The sequence below is a fragment of the Diadema antillarum genome, unplaced genomic scaffold, assembly GCF_040938485.1.
Source record: "Diadema antillarum isolate AM-2024a unplaced genomic scaffold, OU_Dant_1.0 seq00001536_RagTag, whole genome shotgun sequence".
Taxonomy (NCBI): Eukaryota; Metazoa; Echinodermata; class Echinoidea; order Diadematoida; family Diadematidae; genus Diadema; species Diadema antillarum.
The window spans coordinates 224,102-249,437 of record NW_027272268.1 but is presented as its reverse complement, the minus strand read 5'-3'; the positions used below and the strand labels follow the sequence as shown (position 1 = coordinate 249,437).

Sequence of the window (25,336 nt, the reverse complement as noted above, 5' to 3'; positions counted from 1 at the left end):
TCTCATTTACATATTATACACATCATTCATGTCTTCACATATTTACTAATGAAGATTAATTTTAGCTAGTTCAATGTTTATAGCACAAGTTGCATTTGATAAAATGTCACCCTTGTATATATTTATATATATATATGTGTGTGTGTGTGTGTATGTATGTGTGTCTGTGCGCGTGTGCGTGTGTATAGTCTCCTGGCCATCTGTTTCTTTCCAACATAATTATATGACTGATGAAATGCATGCACTCATTTATCGGAACACATATATCTAGAGAATATCATATTAGTAGTGATTGTACCTTTAGAGAATATGTAATCAATAAAGAACACCCAAAACATCCGTCTGGCACATACAGAACTACATTTCTTTTAGCACTCTTTTCACACTCCCATCATTATACAGTGTACCTCACTATCTGTGTATCATTGGCAAGCATGTGGGTTGTCAGAGTTAACCTCTTGGAGTGTAACATGGGCTCCTGTGGGTTTATTAACTCCTCCAATACTGACAGGAGTTTTTGTTACTCTTTGCGCTTACCGATCCCAAAGCAGTCCGACGGTGACGACAACCCTTAAGAACCTGGGGGCGCTCTACAGGAGACAGGGCAAGTACGAGGCGGCCGAGATCCTCGAAGAGTGTGCTGCAAAGTCAAGAAGGAATGTAAGTATGGAATGGTGGCATTCTTTGTCTCTGTGAGGGTCGGAAAACACTTTTTATATCATGAAAGAATGTTTTTTTTTGTCACAGCACATGGGCACGGTATGATTTGGAATTGTAAACTGTGTCATGTTTGGTCATTTTTTTGCGCAGTCAAATCTTTTCCACTTTGTATAAACTTGCAAGAAGGATCAAGTTTTGATATTCACAGTCATTGTTAAAGGTGTTTCACATGATTATATGTTTTGTGAACTTTTTTTTTTTCCTCCAGTGTGAGTCTTTGCCTAAAATGCAAAGTGATCACTTTTCAGTGAACTGGCTGTGTGTTGCATGCAAGTAGATAGACGTGTCTATATAAATACAAATATGATCAGATATATATGTTTTAATGAATCACCTGATCGGTTAGATAGATAGATATATAGATAGATTGATATATGTTAGTAGTCAGAAGATATTTCTATGCTCTACGCAGCACCAAATGGTTTTTGTCACCCAGTGGTCTGATATAGTACCTTATTAAAATGTATCTGTACTTTCTGTGAATTAGTAGGTTTATCACAGACATTTAGTTCTGACAGGTATTGGAACCATTTGAGCCACTGGAACTAAAATCTGTAAGAGCGTGTTTCCATTTAATATGCCCAGGGAAGGGGTAAAAAAAGAACCAAATGATTATGCAATTAAACATGCATTTCATAAGTACTAGATTACACTTTTGCTTTTAACGACAGAAATTATGAAGAGTACCAGCCAGACTGTGTATTCCAGGATCTTATCTACAAGGCATAACCTGATATAACTCTGAAAAAAGAGCTCAGATAAAAAAATGGTTGAAGTCTGAGTGGTGTTTCCATTCTAAAAGGGATTTTTAATTTCCTTATTCTCCAGCAAAGATGTGTACTCTGCTGGAATGTGCTTAGTATTTAGACATGGAATATGTCTTGTATTAGCTTGCCCATGCATCAATCGAATGAAGAGCGTTGTACATCACTGCACTGTGCTGTTTTGCAATACTTTCATTCATTCCTGTGAACATAGCAAGCAACATGCAACTGTAAAAACAAACATACAAGCAAACAAAATCAAACAGTGTTATCCACCTTGCATCCATTTCATCGAGTATATTGTTGAATGTTATTGAGGGATAGACTGCAATTTAAATCATACTGGTATTGTGTGTCTCCTACTTCTTACCTTAAAGGTGGGATAGTGAATTGGGTTCAAAATCAGTGTGCTTTCATTTGTTGTCTGTGTAAGTCAATGGTAACATCGACAACATATGCCTGCTCTGAGTGGTTTTTAACCGCAGTATGTGTCCTAACATTAAAATGTCATACAGCTGTGAAGTGTGACAGAGAGATTGGTATGTGATCTTAGCTTGTCATGTGGCACAGTCTGGTTCAACCCATGCTGGGAGATCTTGGTTCCAGTCTGCAAAAATGGCTGCTGATTTTCCATACAATACGTCACATCACATTCAAACCAGCTCATGTCATTCCTAGTTGTCACTGAAATGCTCTCTCTCTCTGTCTTGGTCAATGTTGCAGCCACGTTGTGGCATCAGTGTAGCACCTCTGATGGCACATGCTTTAACATTTATGGGCCCAGTTGCAGAACACCTTTGATAGGTACATGTCATGAAAGCAGCCACCATAGCAACAGCCAATCACACCCGAGGATATCTGCATGTTGCTGTGGTAGTTGCTGTTATTGTTACAGGTGGCTTTGATTGCAAATCTTCACATCTTCACAACAAGTCTACTATGTAGAAGATGGTGTGTTACATGTCCATTCACTTTTACTTTTACTACCGTGATTACTGTCAGTCTGTGGATAGCTCAATGTCTGTACATGTTTGTGTGCGTTCAGTTGGTCGTTTCATTCTGTTTTGTTATCCAGTTGTGTGGTGGAAAGAAAAATAATAACATTCAGAGGAAGACACATTCATATTTTACAACATCTCAGAAAAGTGATAAGAAACATTGTAATCAGTGCTGTGTGACAAAGTTGTCATAAGACATTTGTATGCTCTGATTAACATTTGTAGATCATGCTGTCCAGTTTGAAAATCTGTCAAAGAGAGTGCATAAAAGCATACCTGTACTATTGTAATTTAGATGGTAGTTGCTGAAACAGTCTAGGATGCAAAATGTACATCAATGTAACAAGTAAAGTCTTCCAAAGAAAGGCATTAGTAAGATGGGTTCCACGAAGTGGTTTCGGAAGGCAGTGTCTTATTACCACTAGGGTACTAGACAGGGAAAAATTGAAATAACTTCAGTAAGTTTGCCAGTGCAAGCCCAAGGGAATCTGAAAGCTTTGATACACTGTCTGCTAAGAATTTAACCCGTTCCTTCCGCAATTCTCTGAGTGCCTTTAATGCCCCCAAACGAGATTCTTTTCGCCCGTCGACAGAGGCACACAGGTTGGTAATCCAGCTGTGTGAAGGCAGTCGAGCGGTTCATTGTGTCCCCCTTTCTACGGTCAACTACATGTGCCCGTGAACAATGGAAATATCGATCGGGTGCGAGGTATGAATAGAGCGTGCGCTGATGAGCTCTCAGAATCTTTTGTTCTACACAAAACCAGGTACCTGAATGAGGTGACTGGGGTCAGCGAACCCGCATTTCTAACTGATCTTAGCCTTGATCATTATGTACATGTTCGTACGAGTTTACAGCAGAACAAGCAAAAAAACTAAATCAAGAAAAGGTACATAATACTGTAAAACCCCCTTTTTTAAACAGCAGGAGAACAAATCCTGATAGAATAAACTCTGATCTTTTTATCAAACCCACTTTTCTGAGCATTTTAACACAAAGAAACATGAATTTAGGCCACTGAAGCAGGCACCCTTGTCTTCATTTTGGGAACCTGGTAAACCAGGTTCCCGTATATCAGTTGCTCCCACGGGAACCTGGTAAACCAGGTTCCCGTAAGGAACGGGTTAAGAGAAAAGGAACTCTGATTAGTCTGTTGGTAGTGCCTAGAGTTGTGTCTCATATGATTCATAAAACTTGTTAAAGAATTTAGGGATTGTTGGCAGAGGTCATGGAAGGTGTAGATTTATATGTTGCTGCCCTTGTATCTCACTATCATACTGTGTATCAGTGTTTTTTGTATTGTTCTTGTTTGTTGACGTCATGTTTGGTATGAGGGATCCCATCAGGATGTACCTTAGCAGAAATTACAGTGAATATTTGGGTGAATGGTTTTTCAAAAAAAGAGCATGTAACTGCAAAATGGATAACATTAGGAGAGCTTAAGGGTCACAACAGACCCCTTTCTCAAGCAATCCTTGGTCCTAAGGGTGCCAGCTCAGCACAACACTCTCTGTCTTTCTCTCAAACTGTTTGTCGCAGCTGCTTCCACGATAGCTCTCTTAGAGGCAAGCATTTCTTCTTTGGTCACTTTCTGCGATAGCTGTTTTTTTTTTTTTTTTCTGTCCATCTCATTTTGCTTTATATGTTCCGGTCCTCCCCTTTCTTGCTCTTCCTTCCTTGCCCCCCCCCCCCTCCCCCACCGTACCCCACTATCTAGGCCCTGGACATGGTGAGAGAGACCAAAGTACGTGAGATCCTAGGCCAGGACCTGTCAACCGACGTGCCGCGGTCCGAAGCCATGGCCAAGGAGCGGCACCACCGGCGCAGCAGTGGTACGCCCCGCCACGGCAGTACCGAAAGTGTCTCGTATGAGAAGGCTGACGGTAGCGAGGAAGTGAGTATAGGCGTGGCATGGAAAGGGGTGAGTATAGCAGAAATGCAACAGTGTTTGACCACGGCTTATACAGATTGAATCTTCTAAAAAGTCCACCCCTTCATTTCTTGTATGACTTTTTTTTCCCCTTCTGGTTTTTGGTTTTGAAAGATTTAAGTGTGGAGGATGGGGTGACATATGTGCCTTTCTCCTACTTCTCTTTCAAATTTTGAAGATCCCACTGTGTTTTCCTCAAGTCCTGTGTGATTTTTGCCTGCAAGCCACCCCTCAAATCTTTGCTTCTTCTCAGTTCACTTGTGTGTGATTTATGCAGTTCATTCAGATCACACTTTGCGGTTGACACCAAGTTTTGGTTCTCTCTGAGGAAAATTAATGATGTGGCTACATTGAGTTTTAGTAACCAATGATTCCTTTTGACACTGGTCTATTAAACTATGCCATTTTGCAAGAAGTGTTTATGATTTCTTCCTCATCTTTCTGTTGATTTTTTGAAGATAATTCTCTGATTGTCAGCTAGTATCTCTTGCATGTGCTTTCTAAACCTCCATGTCATGTTAAAAGAGAAGGACAGTGTTAAACGCTGCGTTGATGTTCCCAAGGCCACTGTCTATGCACTGCACATGCTTCGTGTGAAGTCTAAACCTAAAGAGATTCTTGTAACACCACCCTCACAAAACACTGAAAACTTGATGAACACATACTTGACCAAACTTACAGAAGGAAACTCCACCATTCCCTGGAATTTTTAGGTGGTGTGTGGTACGTGATGCAGTGAATGTAAAAGGCACAATATATTTGATACACATTGGATGGGTAATAACAAGTGTACATGCTCCAATATGCTCAGTATTTAGGCGAACTCAACAGGAAGATCAAGAACAAGATACTGCCTGAAAAGGGACTGTATAGAACATGAAGAATATGAATGATTGTATCTCCTGTGGTTCTTCCAGTATTATGATGTGTTAAAAACCCCTCCTGACTCCCCTCAATCCTGTGTATGTGTGTGTGTCCATAGAAACGGAAACAGAAGGATCGGATCCGATCAATCCCAGAGGGCTATGTAGAGATTCCACGCAGCCCGCCTCACGTACTCGTCGAGGTTAGATCATGTGACTCATATCCACTCCAAAGATCTGTCCTGACAAAGACTAACCCCTCATTTAGCTTGTCGATTCATTTCATGTACACAAACATGACAAGCTGCCTTTTATTTGAATCAAAATCTAACAAAGGAGATGATATACATTCATCCATTCACCACCTGTAGCCAATCTTTGTGGGAATGACAGCTTATATTAAGATTTATATAATGCCACAAACTAACCATCATCTCTCACTTATTTTATTTATGTACATCAGTGCCTATTTTGATATTTTGTTGTCACGCATCAGATCATTTGCAGCTTTTTTCCTTTTTATTTCCAGCTTTCAGGAGAGGGGTTATTTCTTTTTGTTGGCTTGATATCGCTACTAGAATTGACTCAGAATTCATTGTTTTATTCAAGTTCTTTCATGATACACTCATATGACCACATTCTCAGGGTCGATCAGAAGTTAATATACCACTTGATATCAACCCAATATTGTTTATATAATAAATCCGAACACTAAGGCTAAACACAAAAGATTTTTCATCTTCTGATAAAAGTTGTTTCTTGTAAAGACTCCTGATCATCACGATATTATATATACTTTAATTGATTTTTTTTTTCCCCATCAAATAGAAGTTGCATATTAATCAGATTTTATTGACTTTTTTATGATTATTTACTTTTGCAGAAAGGTTTCGATAATGTTCTTCCGGGAAAGGTAAAGGAATGGAACACTTTTGTGCTATTCAAGATAGCAGAGCCCAGAAAAAGAAAGTGTTTTATGCATTTAGAGTCTGCCTATATCTTTCATTAGAGATGGTAGTGTGCAATGAATTTGGCTGAGATTAAAGGCTTGTAGTATAGTGAGGCTGATGGTTTGAAATTAACACCAATAAATGTTCATGGCAAGACACTTACGACAAAGATGTGGATTTTGCAGACTTTGTGTAAAGTCGGCATTGTAGAGTAGACAACATTTATTTACCATATCCTGCTTCATTATATAGACTAATAGAAAACAAAACAAAACAAAACAAAATGTATGTAATACTTTGAGCTGCCTTAAGCCGACACAAATGCAGAATAGACCAAATATTATGCAAATGTAACCTTATATAGTTCAGGTACATGTGTTTAACCCGGTGAAGTGGTCCCGCCTCACATCCAACTAGACCCCATGGTAGACCAGCTTAGTGTAGCTGAATATGGGCTATCCAGCCATCTTCTCGGATGGAAAATGAATGAACAAGCAAACAAATATGTTAAACAGTGTTTCAAAATTGTTGTTTCAATCTCCGTGATGCCATTATGGGAATTACAACTGACAACATCATGAGAACACAACTAATCATTATAACTCGATCTGCTGATTAATGAAGTCATTACCATTGCACAGTAATCCACTTGTTGGGATAGGAGGACAACTGAATATTAGTAGTTTTCTTTTTCTAATATTCGTTCTTAAGGAATTCACTTTATGTCTTCTGGGGCATACTATTTCAACCTCATGATTGTACGGGTGAAATAACTGTTTTTACAAATTAGTTATTATGCGGATTATCTGATAATACTAATTTACACTCTTTTTTTCCCTAGTTTTTTTGGCACAGCAGACTACTGCATTCTAATAAAGGTTGTCATGTGCATCTAATGGGCTGAATTATTCACTTTATAACAGTCGATATCATTTACAATCCATTCTTTATGGCCCATTAACAATCTTTCCATATCTGTTACAAGAAAACGGGCATATGTCATTAAACCTTCTTAAGAGGCATAATGACGCAAAATTATACAATTGTTACGGCGGACTCTTAGGGGAATAAATCTTCAGATGAGATATACAAGTGTCAACATGTCTCTGTGTGTAAAGCAGCCAACGAGATATCACACAACACTATTTTTCATCAAGGGTTCTAGGTCCAGAGCCACACGACTGTATTTTGAACTAGATTGCTTGCATGACGAAGACACAAATTATAGAACGGATTCAATATGGCAAGATGTGTATGCAACATCCTTTGATGTACCACTAACTTCACACTTGACCTCTACCATTACTGTATAAGCTGTTATTTTCGCATACAGATATTTTTGCGAATGAGGAGGTGATGGACATTTTCGCGCATTGACACGAAGCTGTCGTAAGTGCGCTATTACACCAGCTCATCGGTGACATTTTTGCCTGGTGTTAAATTTGCCGTCCAACAGTATTTCGCGAACTTCGCGAAAACTAAACCCTCGCGAAAATAGCAGCTTATACAGTACTTCAAAGATGGCACATGCTGTTTCATGTGAAATCAGTACAAATTAGATATCAACATATATACTAGATGTGTGACATATGCACGCATTGTAGAATAACAAATGTGTGATATGTATTAACAGTGTTGTGTGCCTCCTAACCCAAAGTGTTTGAGAGTTAGTATTTGATACCGTTACACAAAGCATTTGACTTGCAGCCCCAAGTGAAACCATGTGATTAACGTATTGTACATGCCTACGATGTTCATATTCCTATAGAAAGGCAACAAGGTTAACCAAACAAACATTTCTGTGTCCCAAATTTTGGCCACTTCTGTGAATATTTCACAGTGTATATATGCATTGCATTGCTGAAGATACCAATTCAAAGAAAATGTACTTCAAAAAATTAACATACAATGGTAGTCATGTCTATGAAATGAAAAATTATGGGGAAAAGCAACAAATTGTGCATACTAGGAATGAAGGAGTTTATCTTTTAAACATAGATCAAAGACTCTTTCAAGAATGCTTTGTGAAACACCTGAAGTAAACCACTTTTCTTATTCTCTCCTAAGCTTCTTTTTCTTTCACTCCCATAAGGTTTACACCCAAACCCCAGCTGAAATATCAGTCCTTTTTTTATTTCCTCTGGGAAAAACTATGGGTCACATTGGTTGATATATTTTCACTACCTCACTGGGTCAAACACTGTTGTTTTTGCTATATTCACTCTTGTTTCTGTCTGTATGGGGTAACGACAGCATTCTCTTCATTTGCTTCCTTTAAAACTGTAATGTTGTGTTTTTTAAAGCACTCTGTTAAGTCATAATCAGCTGTTATAGGTACAAGCTCTTGCATTTCACATCCATAACCATGTTGCTTTGAGCGAATTTTGTATGAGAAATTGAGAATTAAGCTGGGTTACTGTCAGGGATCAATCTATTCTAATGCTGTGTACGTGCATTGAGAGCTTAGTTTGCTTCATTATGAGTCTTATAGGAAACAAACCAGAAGATTTTCATCTATTTCCCTTGATATTTGCTCTGGTGGGAAGAAAATACATAAAAGTATACCGGTAGGTGCTTAGGAGTAAGATTGATCCAGGGTATTTCTACTTTAAAAGAAAGAAAGAAAAAAAAAAGAGACTTTGAATTAAAAAAACAAAACAAAGCAAAATAAACAAACAAAAAACAAACCCTCTTGCTTGATCAAAAATTTGTGGATGATATGCAAGACCTTGTACCATTCTTTGGAGTTATTTATTGCATGCTTGGTTTCACTGTCAAGAATTTACATTTAAAATTCTTGGCATTTCAATATGTTTATTGTATACCTCTGCTTTGATATTATTTAATACCTTCTGCTTGTAGCACATGTATCCATGTCACATGTTTGTTTGTTTTCAAGTTTGTCTGACATACTGTGCCTCAGACACTGTTTCATTTGATGTTTGATTCATTTCTAATGATAAGATGTTATATTTCTCTTTACCACCCAGCTAGAAAGTAGAAAATGCTTCTCTCCTGGTGCAGTGCATGTGGTTGGGTGTGCACCAACAATCTTAGCTATCTCACTGGACAAAGCAAAAGATCATTAGAGAGTAATAGGTGCTTTGAGCATTGTATTTTTCCCCTTCTTATGTGTGTGTGTTTTTTTTTCAGCAGGTGATCCCTTGACCTTTTTACATATATGATAATGAATTGACCACATATTACTATGCATGTGCATGCAAGCCTACTGAAGCATGGTGCACTGTTCTGTCTGGCATTTATCAAGCTTTCCACTCTTCTTGCTGAACACTTGATGCATCTTGCTGCTGCCTCCTCGTCAATCTTATCTCATTCATTTATATCTCTCTGATAGGAAAAAACAAAAGCAAAAATTGAAACAAAGAATGCACTCGCAGCCCTTTCCAAAGGAAGTTTGCTATTTCAAAAAGATACTGATTGTAGTGTAGCGGATTTCTAATGAGATGATTTAGATAGCCTTTGCAAAGTTTCTTTTGTAAGTCACATTTTCACAGTTTTTGATTTATCAAAATTGTTCTTTTTTTATGCCATCTTGGATGGTGAAGAACTTTCATTCATGTACGATAATTTAAGAACAGAAGCAGAATTTCATTGAAACTGTTGTTTTCTGTGTCTGATTGTATTGCTTCTTTGTGAGTACAAAAATAGAGCAAAACAAAAAAACTCTCACTTTATGTCAAATGTTTGTTCTGTCCTAACATCCATGTATAATAAATTGTATTGTGTCTGCACTATTTGTGTTTGTATTGATTTGTTTCTTTCATTTGGTTGTAATCTACAACATAAGTGTGCATTCTTTGCCAGGGATACCATCCATTGATTATGCTGATATGATGTTTATGATGTGGTTCTTGAGTCCCTCTATAGAGACCAGTGTGACATGACTGCATTTTCAAGAGTCATTCCATGGACAAATGTCATATCGGCATATTACATTTCCATGTTTTAAAGAGATCAAACCAATTATGCACCTGCATGCCTGTCAATCATGCCCTCGTCTTGTCTTGAGCTCTGTGTAAAGAAAAAAATATTTCTCATTCTATCAAATCCATGTTTCTGTCATCCTGCAAACGAAGCTGCCTGCTGGAGAATTCTACCATGTGTCTTCAATTAATCATGCTGACCCGTCATTGTTTTTCGTAACATCAAAGTATGAAGGATTGCACACTTAGAAAATAATACAATGAGATGATCATAATTGTAATTGCCATCAAATTTTCATAGATATATTTTTTAATTGCCTTGAAAGCCAATTCATGTAGGAAAACATCTCCCGAGTTATCATGCCAAAGAAAATATCTTGTTTATGCAGCATTAAATGGTATCAAACCAAGGGAAAAGGATCTTACCCAGTTTGAGGAGTAGGATCAAAGCTCCCTGGCAAGGAATGCATACACGTAGGACCAGATGAAAACTAACAGGAAAAGAAAAAAAAAAAAAACACCAACAACTGAGGGATCCAATAACTGGCTCGTAACTCTCATGTTCTGTGTCTGTGTTATGTGTCGTTCTCGTTTGTTGTGTTATTCACTTTGTAAACAGCTATAATCTTTACCATGCTTTCGTCTATGAAATGAAATGAGTAAAATGCACACATTTGCAATAACTGTAATATGATAACATTGAGGACATTGGGACAATGACTAAGATCTGGTTACAGAGGTTCGAAGAAGAACCATTTGTCATTGGTTTTCATGTCATTTGTGTTAAATACCTTTGCAATGATAGAGCTGCCTCGTAGAAGATGTGTAGGATTACAAGCACATGGTTTTAGATACAAGAATGTACATTGATGTTTTGGCTTTTTTTAGTGATTGTTTTTTTTTGTGGGGGGGGGGGGTGTTATTGTAAATGGTGGTGCCTAGATGTTGATAATCTTGTTAAGGTTTTGTGAACATCTGATGTTAATGAGTGATTAGTCTACCATTGTACCATTGTCATGCTGATATGATTAGACTACTGATGCCTGTGTTCATTGTGGAAGTTTTATGATGAAGGCATAGTGTGCGACTGTGTGTATGGACAGTTCAGTTCATCTCAAGAATTTTATCTGGGTGCAATTTCCATGAGGTCTTTTTCTTTCTGTCAAATATACATTCATGAACAAATATTTGAAGGTTCCTTTTTGACTTGCTAAATTACCAGGCTTTAATTTATAGTTTACTTGTTACATAATTTGCCTTATTTATGATGATATTACATATGACTATATTACATAGAAGGTACATATTGATGTTTGCTATGAATGGTCAAAAAAGAAAAGGAAAAAGAGAATTTTGTGTGTGATAAAAATCCGTTGGGACAAGATTGAACTTTAGTGAACTGGTGTTCACAACCCCCTTTTTTTTTTTCTTGTACTTTAGTTCATGACATTGTTAAATAGTGTGGATTGAAGTCATGACCAACTTATCAAGGTCATTCGAATGACTGCTCATATGACTTGCAGTTTTATTAGTTATTTACACACCCTGTATATAGGGGCTAGTTAAACACTTTGTGAAAGATTATGTTTTCCACCATAGTAGAGTTTATTTGAATTGTGATCTTGGTCAAGTCAGGATTGTATTTAAAAAAGAGCACATAGGATCTTTTCTTTCCTATCACCATTTCTGACTGTGAACCACACAGCTTTCCTTTACCCTTAGTCTTAATACCTCAGTAGGCAACCAACGTGGAATGCACTCCCCAAATGTGGTTGTACATGATAGATTAGAAGTCATTTGAAGAGAATACCATGCTTATGCCCCATTATAGCACCTCTATGTGTTAGTGTTTCCCAAATGTGTATATGTGTTTGTTGTGTGTGTGTGTCACTCTATTGATGTGCAATTTTGGTGAGCATGCTCACATGACCAAAACTGATGTCGCAAATCAAGTTTCACCACTGCATTATGCACTTGCGCAACACTGCCATGCTTCTGAGTTCCAAAATGAAATGCAGTTTTCATTTGTTATTACACAGAGTAATCAAATGACACAAACCATTATCATTATTGTGGGGAAAATGTAATGACATGTAAACGGAGAAAATTTGTGGGCTACAATCAAAGAAAGGATTTATTGCTGTTCAATGGTTTGTGCATTCTTCAAAGTGCTTGATTGTTGAGTAAAGACAAAATGGTATATTTTTCAACACAATTCATCATTCAGCTTTAATTCCTTTTGGATGTGACATGATTTGTTGTCCCATTTTTGGAAAATTCTATAGTGATTTAGTGAAGGGGAAGACCCCCTCAACTCACCCTTTGGTACAGCTGTTTTGTGAACAAAGAAGATTGATTTTTGGCTGTGCAGAAAGATTCTACATTCTGTTCCAAAAATCTAAAATGAGAATAATGTCCATTTCCTGTGTAATGAATGGTGGATATATCATGATGATATGCATCATTGTTACCTTTTCCTCGTGCTTCTGAATTTGACTTGATTAGATTTGTGTGAGTGCAATAGAAAACTGCATCCCTTCATGTTCATGAAAAAAAAAAGAAGTCACATTTAAAAGCAACATTATGAAAGAGGTCAAGTACCTGGAATATACTAAGATTAGTAAAGACAGAGTGAATGCAATGTTAAGATTTGTTGCAGCAATCAAGCAGAAAAAAAGAAAAAAAAAAAACCTTGCAGAAAGTCTGCCACTGCTCTCCAAGACACATTAATCGGACACTATTAACTTACATACTGGTATATATTTCATTCTAAGTTCTTGTAGTAACACTTGCCATTGTGTCTGATTGGTTCAACTCCAGCTATTTGGATAGCTGTTAGTATCAAGAAGTTATTTCCTAATGTGAAGTGCCCCTACTAAATCAAAATGGCTTTATATTTCCCCTCAATGTATCTTTCATAAGTTTGTGAAACACTAATACAAATTCAGTTGAAACATTTTGCCTTGCATTCTGTGAAATCAAATAATGTGGTCACAATGAGGTTTTAATGTCAGTATTTTATTTTCTGGTATGATACAAGGGCTCACAGTCATTCCTCTGCTGTGTCAGTAGTTGTTGTTTTATTGTGGTTATTGCTCCATTCAATTTCATTTCATTTTTTTTAATTTCATGCTGCCTTGAATGACGTTTCTCCAAAGTCCTTGTCGGTTATGATTTCATTTGTCACTTTTTAATACATGTTGATATCATTTCTCTTGTAACCCCTTCCATTTTATTGCAAACAGATAGATTCCAGGCATCATTTTTCTCTCCTTCCTCGTGCTGTGGTACGAGTGATGTGACGGACTAAAATCCGTTTTGTTGGACTCAGTGTGCTCCGCTGTTGATGTACACCATCAATGGTGGAGTATACTGAAATAAACATGGTGTTAGAGAGAGAGTGAGAGAGAAGGAGGAAAATTAAAAAGCTCCCAGCATGCTTGCATGTCACACCCAACCCTGTATATTGTCTCTCTTATCATGTCAGAATGGGGATGGAAAGTTAAGGAGAAGCGGTTCACTGTCAAAGCTCAGGGCCTCGGTACGGCGCTCCAGCTCTAAGCTCCTCAACAAACTCAAGGGCCGTGAGTCGGACGATGATGGAGGGTGTGTATCACAGCTACGCTCGATTCAAACCTAAGTCTTTCCTCCCAATACCTATAGGTGTAAAATCACTACTCTTGATTACCATCACGGCATTGCTGTAAATCACAATATGATAAAGAACAGAGATACAGATTTCTAACCTAGTGATGCTGTCATCATCAGGCACATTTAATTGTTAGACTTGTTTTTAATTACACCTGTAAGCAAAAATGAAGATCATTGTAAGATAGTGTGCAAATGATGACATAACAGTAGGATGTGTTATATTTTGCTGTGCCACATTACCTTGTGAAAAACTAGAAATTTGTATTTTCCACATCACTAACATAACGAATGGCATGTTAAAAATCACTTCTAATACTCTTACCTATGTCTGTATGGGATTATCTTTGTATACTTGATTTTATTTCTACCACCTACAAATATGTATCATTCAGCTAGCATGAAAGTACACATTACCATATCTATTACAGGGATAGTGTCTTTACAAAGGACCACCATACTGTAAATCTATGCTACTGACAATTTTTTTAATGAAAATTAATTTCTACCTCCTTCAAATCAACCTGTATGGTGACTACACACTGAAGGTCCTGTCCGTATATACACCATATGTCCAAAAAAAAGAAGAAGAAGAATACAATGGGACCCTCTGCAACGATAACTATAGAAATAGTGAATCACTCCACATACAATTTCAGGGTATGAGACTGTAACTTATTACCAACATCTTACAGAAACCCCCATCCGATTTGCTTCAGTGGTCAAAGAGAAATGAGGATCTTTGTAGAGCATGTCAGGAATCCCTTCCCTCCAAGTTTTGTGAATTGTGTTCACACGTTAATATGCAGTTGTAAGAACATCCTAGTGCTAAACTTGAAAGAAACAGACCCATGATATGCGTTACAACGATCCACATTTCTCTGTGACCTCTAAACCAAATTGAATAGGGTTATCTGCAAAATATAGGTAAGATGTTATATTTTCAGACTCTTAAATAGCATTCAGACACTTTAATCATATTAAAAGTTATCAATGCGGAAATCTGATTGTATTTTTTTTTGAACGCACTGTACACTTGGGCTTCTAGAATTCAACTATCATTTTTCGATAATACCATTTGACAGACACTGCTTGTTGCTATTAAGCTTCTATCTAGATAAAACATATTTCAAGCACAATGTCTATGATTATGTAGAAATTTCAAAAGTTCTTTGAATTAATGCAAAATGAAAATTAAAAAGGTTGTGGAGAATGATGTAGGATAAGGTTGTGAGGACTGATGTTTCATGTGATCAGAAAAGAATGAAAAATCTTTCCAGATCTGTAAAATCTGCCCAGATATTGTGTTTTGGGCAAAATATATGAGCATACATCCAAAGTGATAAAATCAACCATTGTAGTTAAAAGTTATGCAGGTAACACCAGGGGGGGGGGGGGGGGGGGTCATCTTTTGGTCTAACTCTCCAAAGTGTGGTTTCAAATACATTAGATATGAAGCTTCTACCTGTAGATAAAAGTCACTAGTTCAGTAACTATGGTTAGTATGAAAGATTGTGTACAGTTTTGGTTGAGGTAAGGATTTAGCTTGTAACATTTTGTGAGATATTCAGAAACCACTCAATGAGATGTCAAAGAGCATGCAATTCTAAAGGGTATCAAAAACAAGATGAAACAAAGAGATCCTAATAAAAGGCGTGGCCTGTCGCCTTTTATTGTTATCACTTTTTGGGACATCTCAGCCATTTCAAAGCCAATTTTCATCAAATAAATGTTGAATCCTTCTTAAAATTACATGCTCTGTCATATTTCATAAGAGGTTTCTCATTATCTCACTTAGTTGTTACTTAATGTTATAAACCTGAATCCCCACCTCAACCAGTACTATATAGTCCCTTTAACCAATCAAAGCAGTGACAATCCTTTGAAAAGATAAGGCTCTTACCAGACAACCAAGTGTAGCTCTTGCAATTATTGTGCTTTTTTATAGATTCAGAACTTGTGTAGAATTTTTTATTTGTCTCTTTTTCTTTCTTTTTTGGTAAGTCATGTCAATGTCGAGGAATGGAGTGTCAGGGTTGTAAGCTGCCATTTTGGTTGTCTTCTGCGTCTTCCAGTAACTGTTTCTAGGATCTCAGAGAATATGTATTTTAATAATTTTTTCCACATTTTTATTTCCTTTCACTCCCTGCAAACATTTGAAAAAAATTCCAAAAGGTCTGACATTTTTGATGGTTTAATGGATATGGTGAAAACTGGGTGAGTCCAGCCTGTTAAGCTGGTGTATATATACTTTTTTTTTCGTGTAGAGTGCCTTGTGTGCCTATGGGGGAGCTAGAATCGGTGTCGCGTCTTATCAACTGTACCCAGCCCTTCTAAAAGCATAGGTTCATTGACGATGTTTTGATGGATGGAGTGTAAGGGTGGGAGGAAAAGCACTGGACTTATAAAAACACATCTTGATTGGAATAATGATGCTGCCTTGGGTGTGTCACATGTGACTTTTCCCACTTATATTTTCCATTGAGTCTAAAAAATGGCCCTTTGGCTTTCTAGCTCAGTTGCCTCAATGGTTTATTGCAGTTTGAATGGACGTTGGCTCAGAAAAGAAACAATTATCAAAGAGGTGTTTACAAGGTTTGGTTTAATTATAGGGTGACGCTTGTTTTTCCAGCAAGTTTTTGTGTTTGTTCTGTGTCATACAAAGTATGCTTTCATGGCACTGAGTGCTAGAAGACAAGTGAAGAATAGTAGAAGGAGATAATTGATTGCCCCGCAACAAAATCACCTAACATAGCTGAGAAAGTTATGTAGGACACATTATTGGTGGGAGTTGATGACATCTTTGTATATATTTAGTGCTTATAGTTGATTGGTGTATATTTGCTGTTAGTGTTGGGATGATGTTAGGTCCATGTGCTGCATCTTTCACCCAAACACTCTGTCTGGTGTTCAGGTCCCGGTGGCTCTCTCAACGCTATCTTCTTGTCAAGACTCAGATCAGAAAAAAAAAAGAAAGAAAAATGTGTGCATAGTACTTCAATATTTTCATAAAAGTTGCCTGAACTCGCTTATTTTTTTTTTTTTAATTCCTGCTTGTGAGCTCTCCCCCACCTGCAAACTGTTGATGTCAAATAACCATTTATTTACTGTCTTTGTTCCTATTGGTATTATGTCAGTGGCTTTTAATGTGAATGGCATTTTTTAGAGTGTATCAATATCTTGTGCCTTTTCTTAATATTTGCAGACAAATTGTGTATGAATTGCTGTAAATATTCACTCAATTTTGCCGTACATCGGTGCACTTTCACACATATACAAACACACACACACACACACACACACACACACATTCAGATACTTGCCTTAAGATTTACTGAACAGCAGTCTATTGTGCATAGTTTACTCATACCTGAGCAAGATAGTAGACAGGACACAGGTTTGATTTTCTTACATCAGCACCAGTGCCTCAGGCCATGAATTCCCCATTTCCCTCATATCAGCTGCATTTTTACCCAATTTGCAGTCTAGAAGATCTATGTAGCAACAGAGGACATTCAAAAAGCAGTGTGTATGTGTGCCCACAGTTAACCAAGGGGCAGTTTTATCCACATGTTGAGACATTCATATGCTACAGTCAAACCTGTCTATGGCGACAACCATCTATAGCGACCACCTGCTGTATGCGACCTCTAAGCACACACCCCCCCCCCCCCCCGAAAAGGCATATTAATGACCCTGTAATAGCCGCCACCTGTCTACAACGGCCACTTTTTTCGTCTCCCTTGGGTGACCGCTGTAGACAGGTTTGACTGTAATATACACACACACACACACACACACACACACACACACACACACACATACACAACACAACACCACACCAGGTAGATCATAACATGGTCTTGATTTTACTGATGATCCAAAAGGAATTTCTTTGAAAGTGATGACATCATATTTTCTAGTGAATTCACAACATTTTCTAAGTGATCTCTCACAGCAAAGTAGTAGAAATAAATGTTGGATTTCTCTGAGCAAAGGAGACAAGACCCAGATTAGGGTATGGCATATGCATACTGAAAGAGAAGGCAACTATTCAAAATTATTCACATATTTCTAGAGTTATGAGGGAAAAAATTGAGATTTTGGTAAGTTGTAGCGCAATTATAATTCTGTGATTTCCAAATGTAGTCACCCCTTCCAACTCAAAGTGATGTGCAGTGCTGTACATCTATAGCAATGTGTATTTCCTTTTTTGTTTTGTTTTGTTTGTTTGTTGTTGTTTTTTACTTATCTTTTGTCTGAAAGGTGTGCTCTTTAAGTTAACTGAGAGCTGAGCTTTCATGGTACCACAGTGCTTATATTTGTAATCTTTTCCTTTTCTATACACAGATCGGTGTAACACTTTTACACTAGCACACACTTGGCTCACACTTTCAATTTGTGTGATATGTCATGTCCCTGTGTAACAGCTGTTCAGTGCTTTGCAAACCCTTCGCTTCAGAAGTATAGTTTTAAACTAATTTTACACCCCCTTCTCCCAAATACCTGCTTTTGTTTTGTGTGCGTGTTTACAGCAGTTGTACTTGTGAATTACCCAGACACAACCTCCTGTCCACAATAATCCTGTGTGAAAGTCGCGCTTCAGAAGCAGCGTAAGGTAAAGCGCCCCCACCCTGGCTCCCTTGCCCCGGCTCCCTTGCCCCAGCTCCTATACCCCAGCTCCTATACCCCAGCTCCTACACCCCAGCTCCTACACCCAGCTCCTTCACCCCAGCTCCTACACCCCAGCTCCTACACCCCAACTCCCAGCCCAAACCCCCATGAGAGGCTACTAATAATTTTCTAGAGACCAACCAAGCTGTTGTCTGCCTGTCCATAGCAGGGAAAGTTGCATTATGGGATAGCTTTGTCTTGTAACTGTTTCCCGTTGTGATTTGGAATCGTTGCCGTGGTGAATGTTGTTTCTTGTAATGTCTATTGTCCTCAGTTTATTCCTGTGCTACTTCCATTTCCTGACAATCACCAATTTCCTTCTCGTTGCTGATATGTGCATGTGATACTTTCAAAAATTCTTTGTTGCTGAATTCAAAAACTCTGCATGAAAAAGAAAACAAAAACACATTAGGAAAGAAACTAACAGTGATAACAAACAAATTGAGAGGGCTCTACTGGAAAATATAGGGATTGGTTGCTTTTCTGTGATGTTTTGTCTTGGTATTTCTTTTTAAAAAGATACTACATATAGCAGCTATTAGATAGGGATGAGCTGTCTTGATTTTAACTTCTTTTTTTTTTCAGACTTCCTTTTTTTTTTCATTTCCGATTTTGTGATTGTCCAGACCATCAAGAATTGTGACATTCTTATTCAAAGGTTTGCAGGAGCTGACTAATCAAAATTACTCTCTGAACAACTTTATGATTTGTGACAGGTAGGTCATTTAGATAGCCAAGGTGGAATTGAACGAGAGAGCTAAGTGGTAGAGGATGAAATTAGTGTCTTTGCAGATTATTTCATGCCATGGAGATGTAAGTACAATTCAGTATCTAGTGGCTGGAAGTACAGTGTAATCTTGATGTCAGTCACCAAAAACGTGATGGGCAACATGGGTGTTTGCAGTTTTTCTGTGCTGACACAAGACAAAACTCATCTTTATCATTTTATAGTAACTTTCGTGAAGTCTCCTGCAAAATATGTGATTAGAAAACAAAACAAAAGAAAAACCGATTGTATATGCTATTTCAACAGTTCATTTGGTAAACTTGTAAGCAACTAGTGGTTTGCTGGAAATGATGAAGGCTGCCCTCTACTGTTCTGTTTGCATTGTGGCAATTTAACCATACACAACTTCTGAAGCATCTTGCGATGCAATTAACACATTACCAAGCAACATGAAATTCACCATGGCATTGAGTGTGCATTAGTTTGCAAGTTGATAACCTTGTTTGGTTTGTACATGATTTTTTTTTTTCTTGTGAGACAAAAGGTGCAGGCCTTCGGCAGCACCAGACTGTCAGTCAAAGGATTCAAGAGAATCTCCAGTTAAAAAAACATTTTGAAACATTTGTTTGCCATTGATCCTCACAGTCTCAGCCCTGATCTTCTTGATATCTTTGTCTTATCTTTGTCCTTTATCTTTGTTCCTCACGTTGGTTGGCCAGTTTCCGTAGAAGTAATGGAATAGAGGTGTGTAGAAGTCACTCCGTCCCTGTAGAGGTATATGTACGTAAGCCACTCACTGGCCTCGCTCGTTTCGTAGTCACGGCGGATGCATGTCCGGCCAAGTCATGTGACCAGCCTGCATGCCGTATTCCCCTGGAATCTTATTTATTTGACTATTGTTTAATTTAGTGGTAAACTCTGTGTCAGACTTGCTTCTCTGCATCCTTGTGCCAAGAGATATTGTAACTTGAAATATCCCCTAGTGTATTGCCTTGTCTCACACCTAACTCAAATCTTTGTGTTCTCATCTGCCCAGCATCAGTTTTAAGGCACTGTGGTTACCATGGAAGCAGCTTTTTTGACAAATAAAGTGTTTTTGTTTTGAAATGTGTGTATCAGCAGACTGCGAGTGTATCGTGATACAACATGCACGTCCAATGTTCATCACGCAAACATTCTCTCAAAGATATTGTAGCCCTGTAAATTGGGCTTGTTTGGATCCAGGTTGATTTATGCTTGATAAAGCTGTGGCATTTTAGATTATCATGTATAAGTGCCTGGGCCTGCATGTTGTATCATATGATTCCCCAGAGCAAAATACTGAGCAATAGAAACAGTTTTGAGCTTATATCCTTCTTTACATGTCAGCCTGGTGTTTTTAAGAGTGAATTTTACATTCCAAGTTTCTTAGAGAGGAAAGGAAATGCAAGACCAAATATTACATGGTGTGTATCAAATTTATGCGTCTTTAGACTGGGAAAACAATATGTGTCAGATGGTTTCTTGAACACCAGTCTGGCGTGCTTCCATCATGTTGGACTAAATCTAATTCATATAATGTTGGTTCCTGGAATGGCTACTTGATACACAGGCTGCATGCATTGTTATAATTTAAGCTCTTTATTTAATCAGTCTGATTATATTTATCATTTGCAGTTATTAAAATCATTCTCCCATCTGTCCATAAATGTAATGATGTTGCACCTTCCACTATATTTACATTGTGAATCTGCATAGATCTCATTGCTGTTTGTTGATGTCTTATACTCTCCTAATTTATTTACATTCGTGTCCCCTTTTTTTCATTTTCATTAAGTTATAACTGATATTTCCAATGTGACTAGTGCGTGTCTGCGGCTATAAGGCAATAGTAGCTCGTGTGTTGTGCCTGCCATGACACAAGAAAGTTATCATAGGGGAATATAGTCAGAAAAGCTGTTCACACCAAAGCCAAGAGAGGAAAGTACATGGAATGAAATTCTGTGACCTAGGGTATTGATGTTAAGACCCAAACCAAACTTAAACTAAGGCCATCACTTGATGAGAGAATGGGAAGTAATGTTTAAGGTTGCTCATGTTTGATATTGTAAACTCACAGGTATGTGGTAATTAGACGACACAGGAACAGCATCCACACATGCAATATATATGGATGTATTGCCATTCTATTTCAAAGTTATTTTTATTTTTATTTTTTTGCCCTATCTATCATAATATCATCACATCAAACTTTTTTAGGTTAAACACATCTGCACCACTTTAACATCATAACATTGCAATATGGCCTTTCCATTCCATCAAATTATCAATGACATGGATTTTTTTTTTCAACAGAAGGATACATACAACTCATTACTAATATATATCTAACATCTGTATCGAACAAAGCACAAGAAAGGGGAATATGAACATGTTTGTATATGATGCAGTGGGGTTGGGTGTGTTATTGATGTTGCCCTCTGTGTTTCGTATTGTACAGTCAACCTCAAGTGAGCATATGCCAACCCACATTCTTTCAAAAAGTATATAATTTATATTAATAATAGTTACCGGTACTTCCTCTGTCATAGCAAACTTTCATGTGAACTCATACACTGACTGTTTTGAGTTTCACAATATTAGTACAGATGTATACAACTACAAAGCACCATTCCACATGCAAACACAAAAAGGATATATTTCACATTCATAGGAAAAAATGAAATCCCAACTGTTACTCTGTACTCCAATTCTTGTGATATCATAGCAACCCCCAAATCATTCCCCAGAACAAGAGTTCCTGTATATTCTTTCATACCATATGTTTTTTTTCCTCTCTTTTGTTGTGTTTAATTGCTTTACTATGTTTATATTTTTCTCATTTATGATTTTTATTACTTCTAAATTCTGTGCAAATGGATACAGGTTTATTTAATTTCTGTGACCTTGCCTATAACTTGACCTTTTGATTTAATTTGTAATGCATGCTACTACAGTCAAGATTTTGATTTCCTTTTTGAACAGTAATGTGATGATAATTCTGTTCTAGAGAAGGGCCATGTGAATAAACCCTGCTTACATTTTTATTTCCTAGAATTAGAAGTTTATGACTAACATGCAGATGTTTATTTTAATCTTGAGAGTGACTGGAATGAACATTGTCCTTCTGTGCATCGTCCATTTTGTTGATAAGATGAATAGACACTATTCTGAAAGACTTAAGGCATGTAACCATTTAGAATCCAGTATATTATCTATTAAAAGGGAATATTCATTATTTTGTCTCATTATTTTTCTTTTTGCTCCTGTCAATCTACCATTCAGCATGAAAAGAGCTAGTTCCATGTCAGTGCTACCAAGCAGAGGAAATGAGGAGGTGAGATACCTAAGTGGGATTGATCTTTCTTCTGTTTGATAGTTTGTCTTGTCTGTCTGTCTGTCTGTCTGTCTGTCTGTCTGTCTGTCTGTCTGTTCATTCTGTCAGGGGTATATCCAGAGTAGCAGCTCTCTATTACACACCCAGTCCGAGGATTCCCCTCCAAGATTAGAACATTTATCTCTGGAAGTTAGTTAACCTTTTGTGACTGGCCTCTTGTGTTGAGTGCAAAGTGATTCTAGTCTCATTTGTGATGTGCATTTTCTTTCAACAGTAACTGCCAGGCAGCAAAGAATTTTCCAAATTCATTGTGAAGTAGGGGAGCATGCTCAAAAATACAGTTCCAGTCATGAATTGAAATTTGCTTTGCATCATGCCTTCGTCAAAAGTCATGCACAATTCCCTAGTTTCTTTTTTTTATGCCTCCGCCACGAAGTGGTGCCGGAGCCATAATGTTTTCGGGTTGTCCGTCTGTCCGTACGTCCGTCTGCATTCGTTTACGTATAACTTGAGTAATATTGACTGGAATTTTACCAAACTTGGTCCAAGTATAAAGTATGATGGGGCAATTACTTGATTAGATTTTGGGTGAAATCGGCTAAAGGCCGAAGGTCAAAGGTCCAGGTCAAATCATGACATTGTATCCGTTTACGCAATAACTCAAGACTGGATCTAGCAAATTTCACCAAACTTTGTCCGAGGATGATGTATGATGGGACAATTACTTGATTAGTTTTTGAGTGAAATCGGACAGAGGTCAAAGGTCAAAGATCAAGGTCAAATCCTGAAATTTATCTGTTTATGTGATGACTCAAAACTGGATGAAGCGACTTTCACCAAACTTAGTCCAAGGATGACGTATGATGGGGCAATTAGTTGAGTAGTTTTTAGTGAAATTGGCAAGCTGTCAAAGGTCAAAAGGTCAAGGTCAAATGCTAAAAATGTTGCTATTTTCCCCATGTCTATGCAATGCCCGAAGGTATTTTCTTGAAACTTAATTTAAACATGTACTACTGCGTAAAGATTCTACAGAGAGAGTTTCATGTCACAAGGTCAAAGGTCAAAGGTCAGGTGAAAATGTTACAATTTCACTTTTCTTGCAAATGGTTCAATGTATCTTCATGGAACTTGGTACATACGCATGTACTGACTGGCAGGGATTATCTAGGGAATTTAGGGGTCATGGGTCAATAGTCAGGGGTCAAAGGTCAAGGTCAACTCCTCAAAATTTCACTATTTCCCTCATATACTATTTGCAATTTTTGCAGGATTGTTTTAAGAACTTAATATATGCATGCATTACCTAATGGAGATTCTCTGGGGAATTTTCTGCCAGAAGATCAAAGATTAAGGGTCAAAGGCCAGGCTAAAATGCAAAAAAAAAAAAATAATAATTATAATAATTTTATACTGTAATTACACTTTTTCTTCATACCTTGAAAATTACTCAATGCATAAACTTATAAAAGGGTCGGTCAAAAGTCAAGTAAAAATCCTCAATTCCCCAAATACATGTACCTGCACTCTTAGACAACTATAGCAAACCTAGTTCAAGGAAAGTGAACATTCAAGACATTTCTGACAAACCTGTCATTTCAGTATTTTGCCAGTTATGTGAAACTGTCATCACACATTGTGAAGACATTGTACTATACACCTATTGGGAGAATCATGCATTATGGCGGAGGCATACCAGTCCCATAGCGACATTTCTAGTTTTAATTTTATTTTCATTGATATTTAAAGGAGTTTTGCATTTTAAAGTCCTGTGTGCTTTTGATTAGTCCTAGATATACATAAGATGTTCAGACATTTAAGTCAGTCTTAAGATTTGGCATTAAGATAGATTGATGAAATGTATGAAGTGCTGTATGTCATAAATCAACATGCCTATTGGTTTCCTCTCCAGTCAACACCAGCACCTATTCAACTCAGTCAGCGTGGTCGCATTGGAAGCCATGACAATTTATCACATCGTCGACAGTCTGGAAACTTCTGAGATGACCCCTTCATCAGAACCTCCATCCATTGCACAATGTTAGAGTTGAGATCATCCCTGAAGCAGAGAACTAGTCCTTCCTGGCAGTTGAAATAATTTCTTTCTCCCATTCCCACACCCTCCCCCTCATTCTTTAGGGCTGTACTGACGAATGGTTAGAGACTTAGTATTAGTTTGTTCAGCAGTCTATGTTCCAGTTTGATAACATGTTACTGCCAGTATATGTTTGAAGATTTCAGCCTCTTTTCACTTTTTTCAACATGTGCTCATCACTGAAGTTTCAAACCAGAATATAGACTGATAATATATGTGCATCATTTCACCAAGCATTGTGCTAGATTTCAGTAAAGCAAAGACTGAACATTCAAATATGTGAGATTGTGCTCAAAGTTTCTTATGCGTTCCATCTGATGTGTAAAATTTCTTCTCCACTGAATTCTGAGTGTTTCATTGTTGACAGTTTTCTTTGGTCTACAGAGTTGAGAGATAGATGAGGCACAAGTTTTTGTTCAATTAAACTTCAATGTTGAGCATACATCCATTGATGTTTACAAATTGATACTGACAGTGCGGTGTTTGATTTTTTTGGACCTTACTCACTGACTGAGCATATGAGATCATGCATATACTGACTGACTGATGTTGTCATTTTCCTTGGAGATTCCATACCAAAGTGGCGTGTACGTAGCGTAATTGGTATTTAAATGAACTTAGATAGACTGTATAGTTCAAATTCACCTACTGATTTGATTTCATGTACATT

The 25,336-nt window shown here is 37.5% G+C and overlaps 1 protein-coding gene across 15 annotated transcripts in view; it reads left to right on the top strand.

The window, feature by feature from the left end:
- LOC139710500 (kinesin light chain) overlaps positions 1 to 24,970 on the top strand; it is an 84,941-nt gene extending 59,971 nt beyond the window's left edge. The window contains exons 11-19 of one of the 15 annotated variants that reach the window (XM_071622424.1): positions 540 to 660; positions 4,201 to 4,404; positions 5,396 to 5,479; positions 6,160 to 6,189; positions 13,658 to 13,776; positions 15,994 to 16,035; positions 19,939 to 19,963; positions 22,523 to 22,574; positions 24,484 to 24,970. In XM_071622424.1, the coding sequence (XP_071478525.1) occupies positions 540 to 660; positions 4,201 to 4,404; positions 5,396 to 5,479; positions 6,160 to 6,189; positions 13,658 to 13,776; positions 15,994 to 16,035; positions 19,939 to 19,963; positions 22,523 to 22,537 (640 nt within the window). In that variant the 3' untranslated portion in view covers positions 22,538 to 22,574; positions 24,484 to 24,970. Of the gene's footprint in view, positions 1 to 539; positions 661 to 4,200; positions 4,405 to 5,395; positions 5,480 to 6,159; positions 6,190 to 13,657; positions 13,777 to 15,993; positions 16,036 to 19,938; positions 19,964 to 22,522; positions 22,575 to 24,483 lie in introns of those variants that run through there. The other 14 variants (XM_071622417.1, XM_071622418.1, XM_071622416.1 and 11 more) reach the window with 14 other exon arrangements.
- Positions 24,971 to 25,336: the final 366 nt, after the last annotated feature.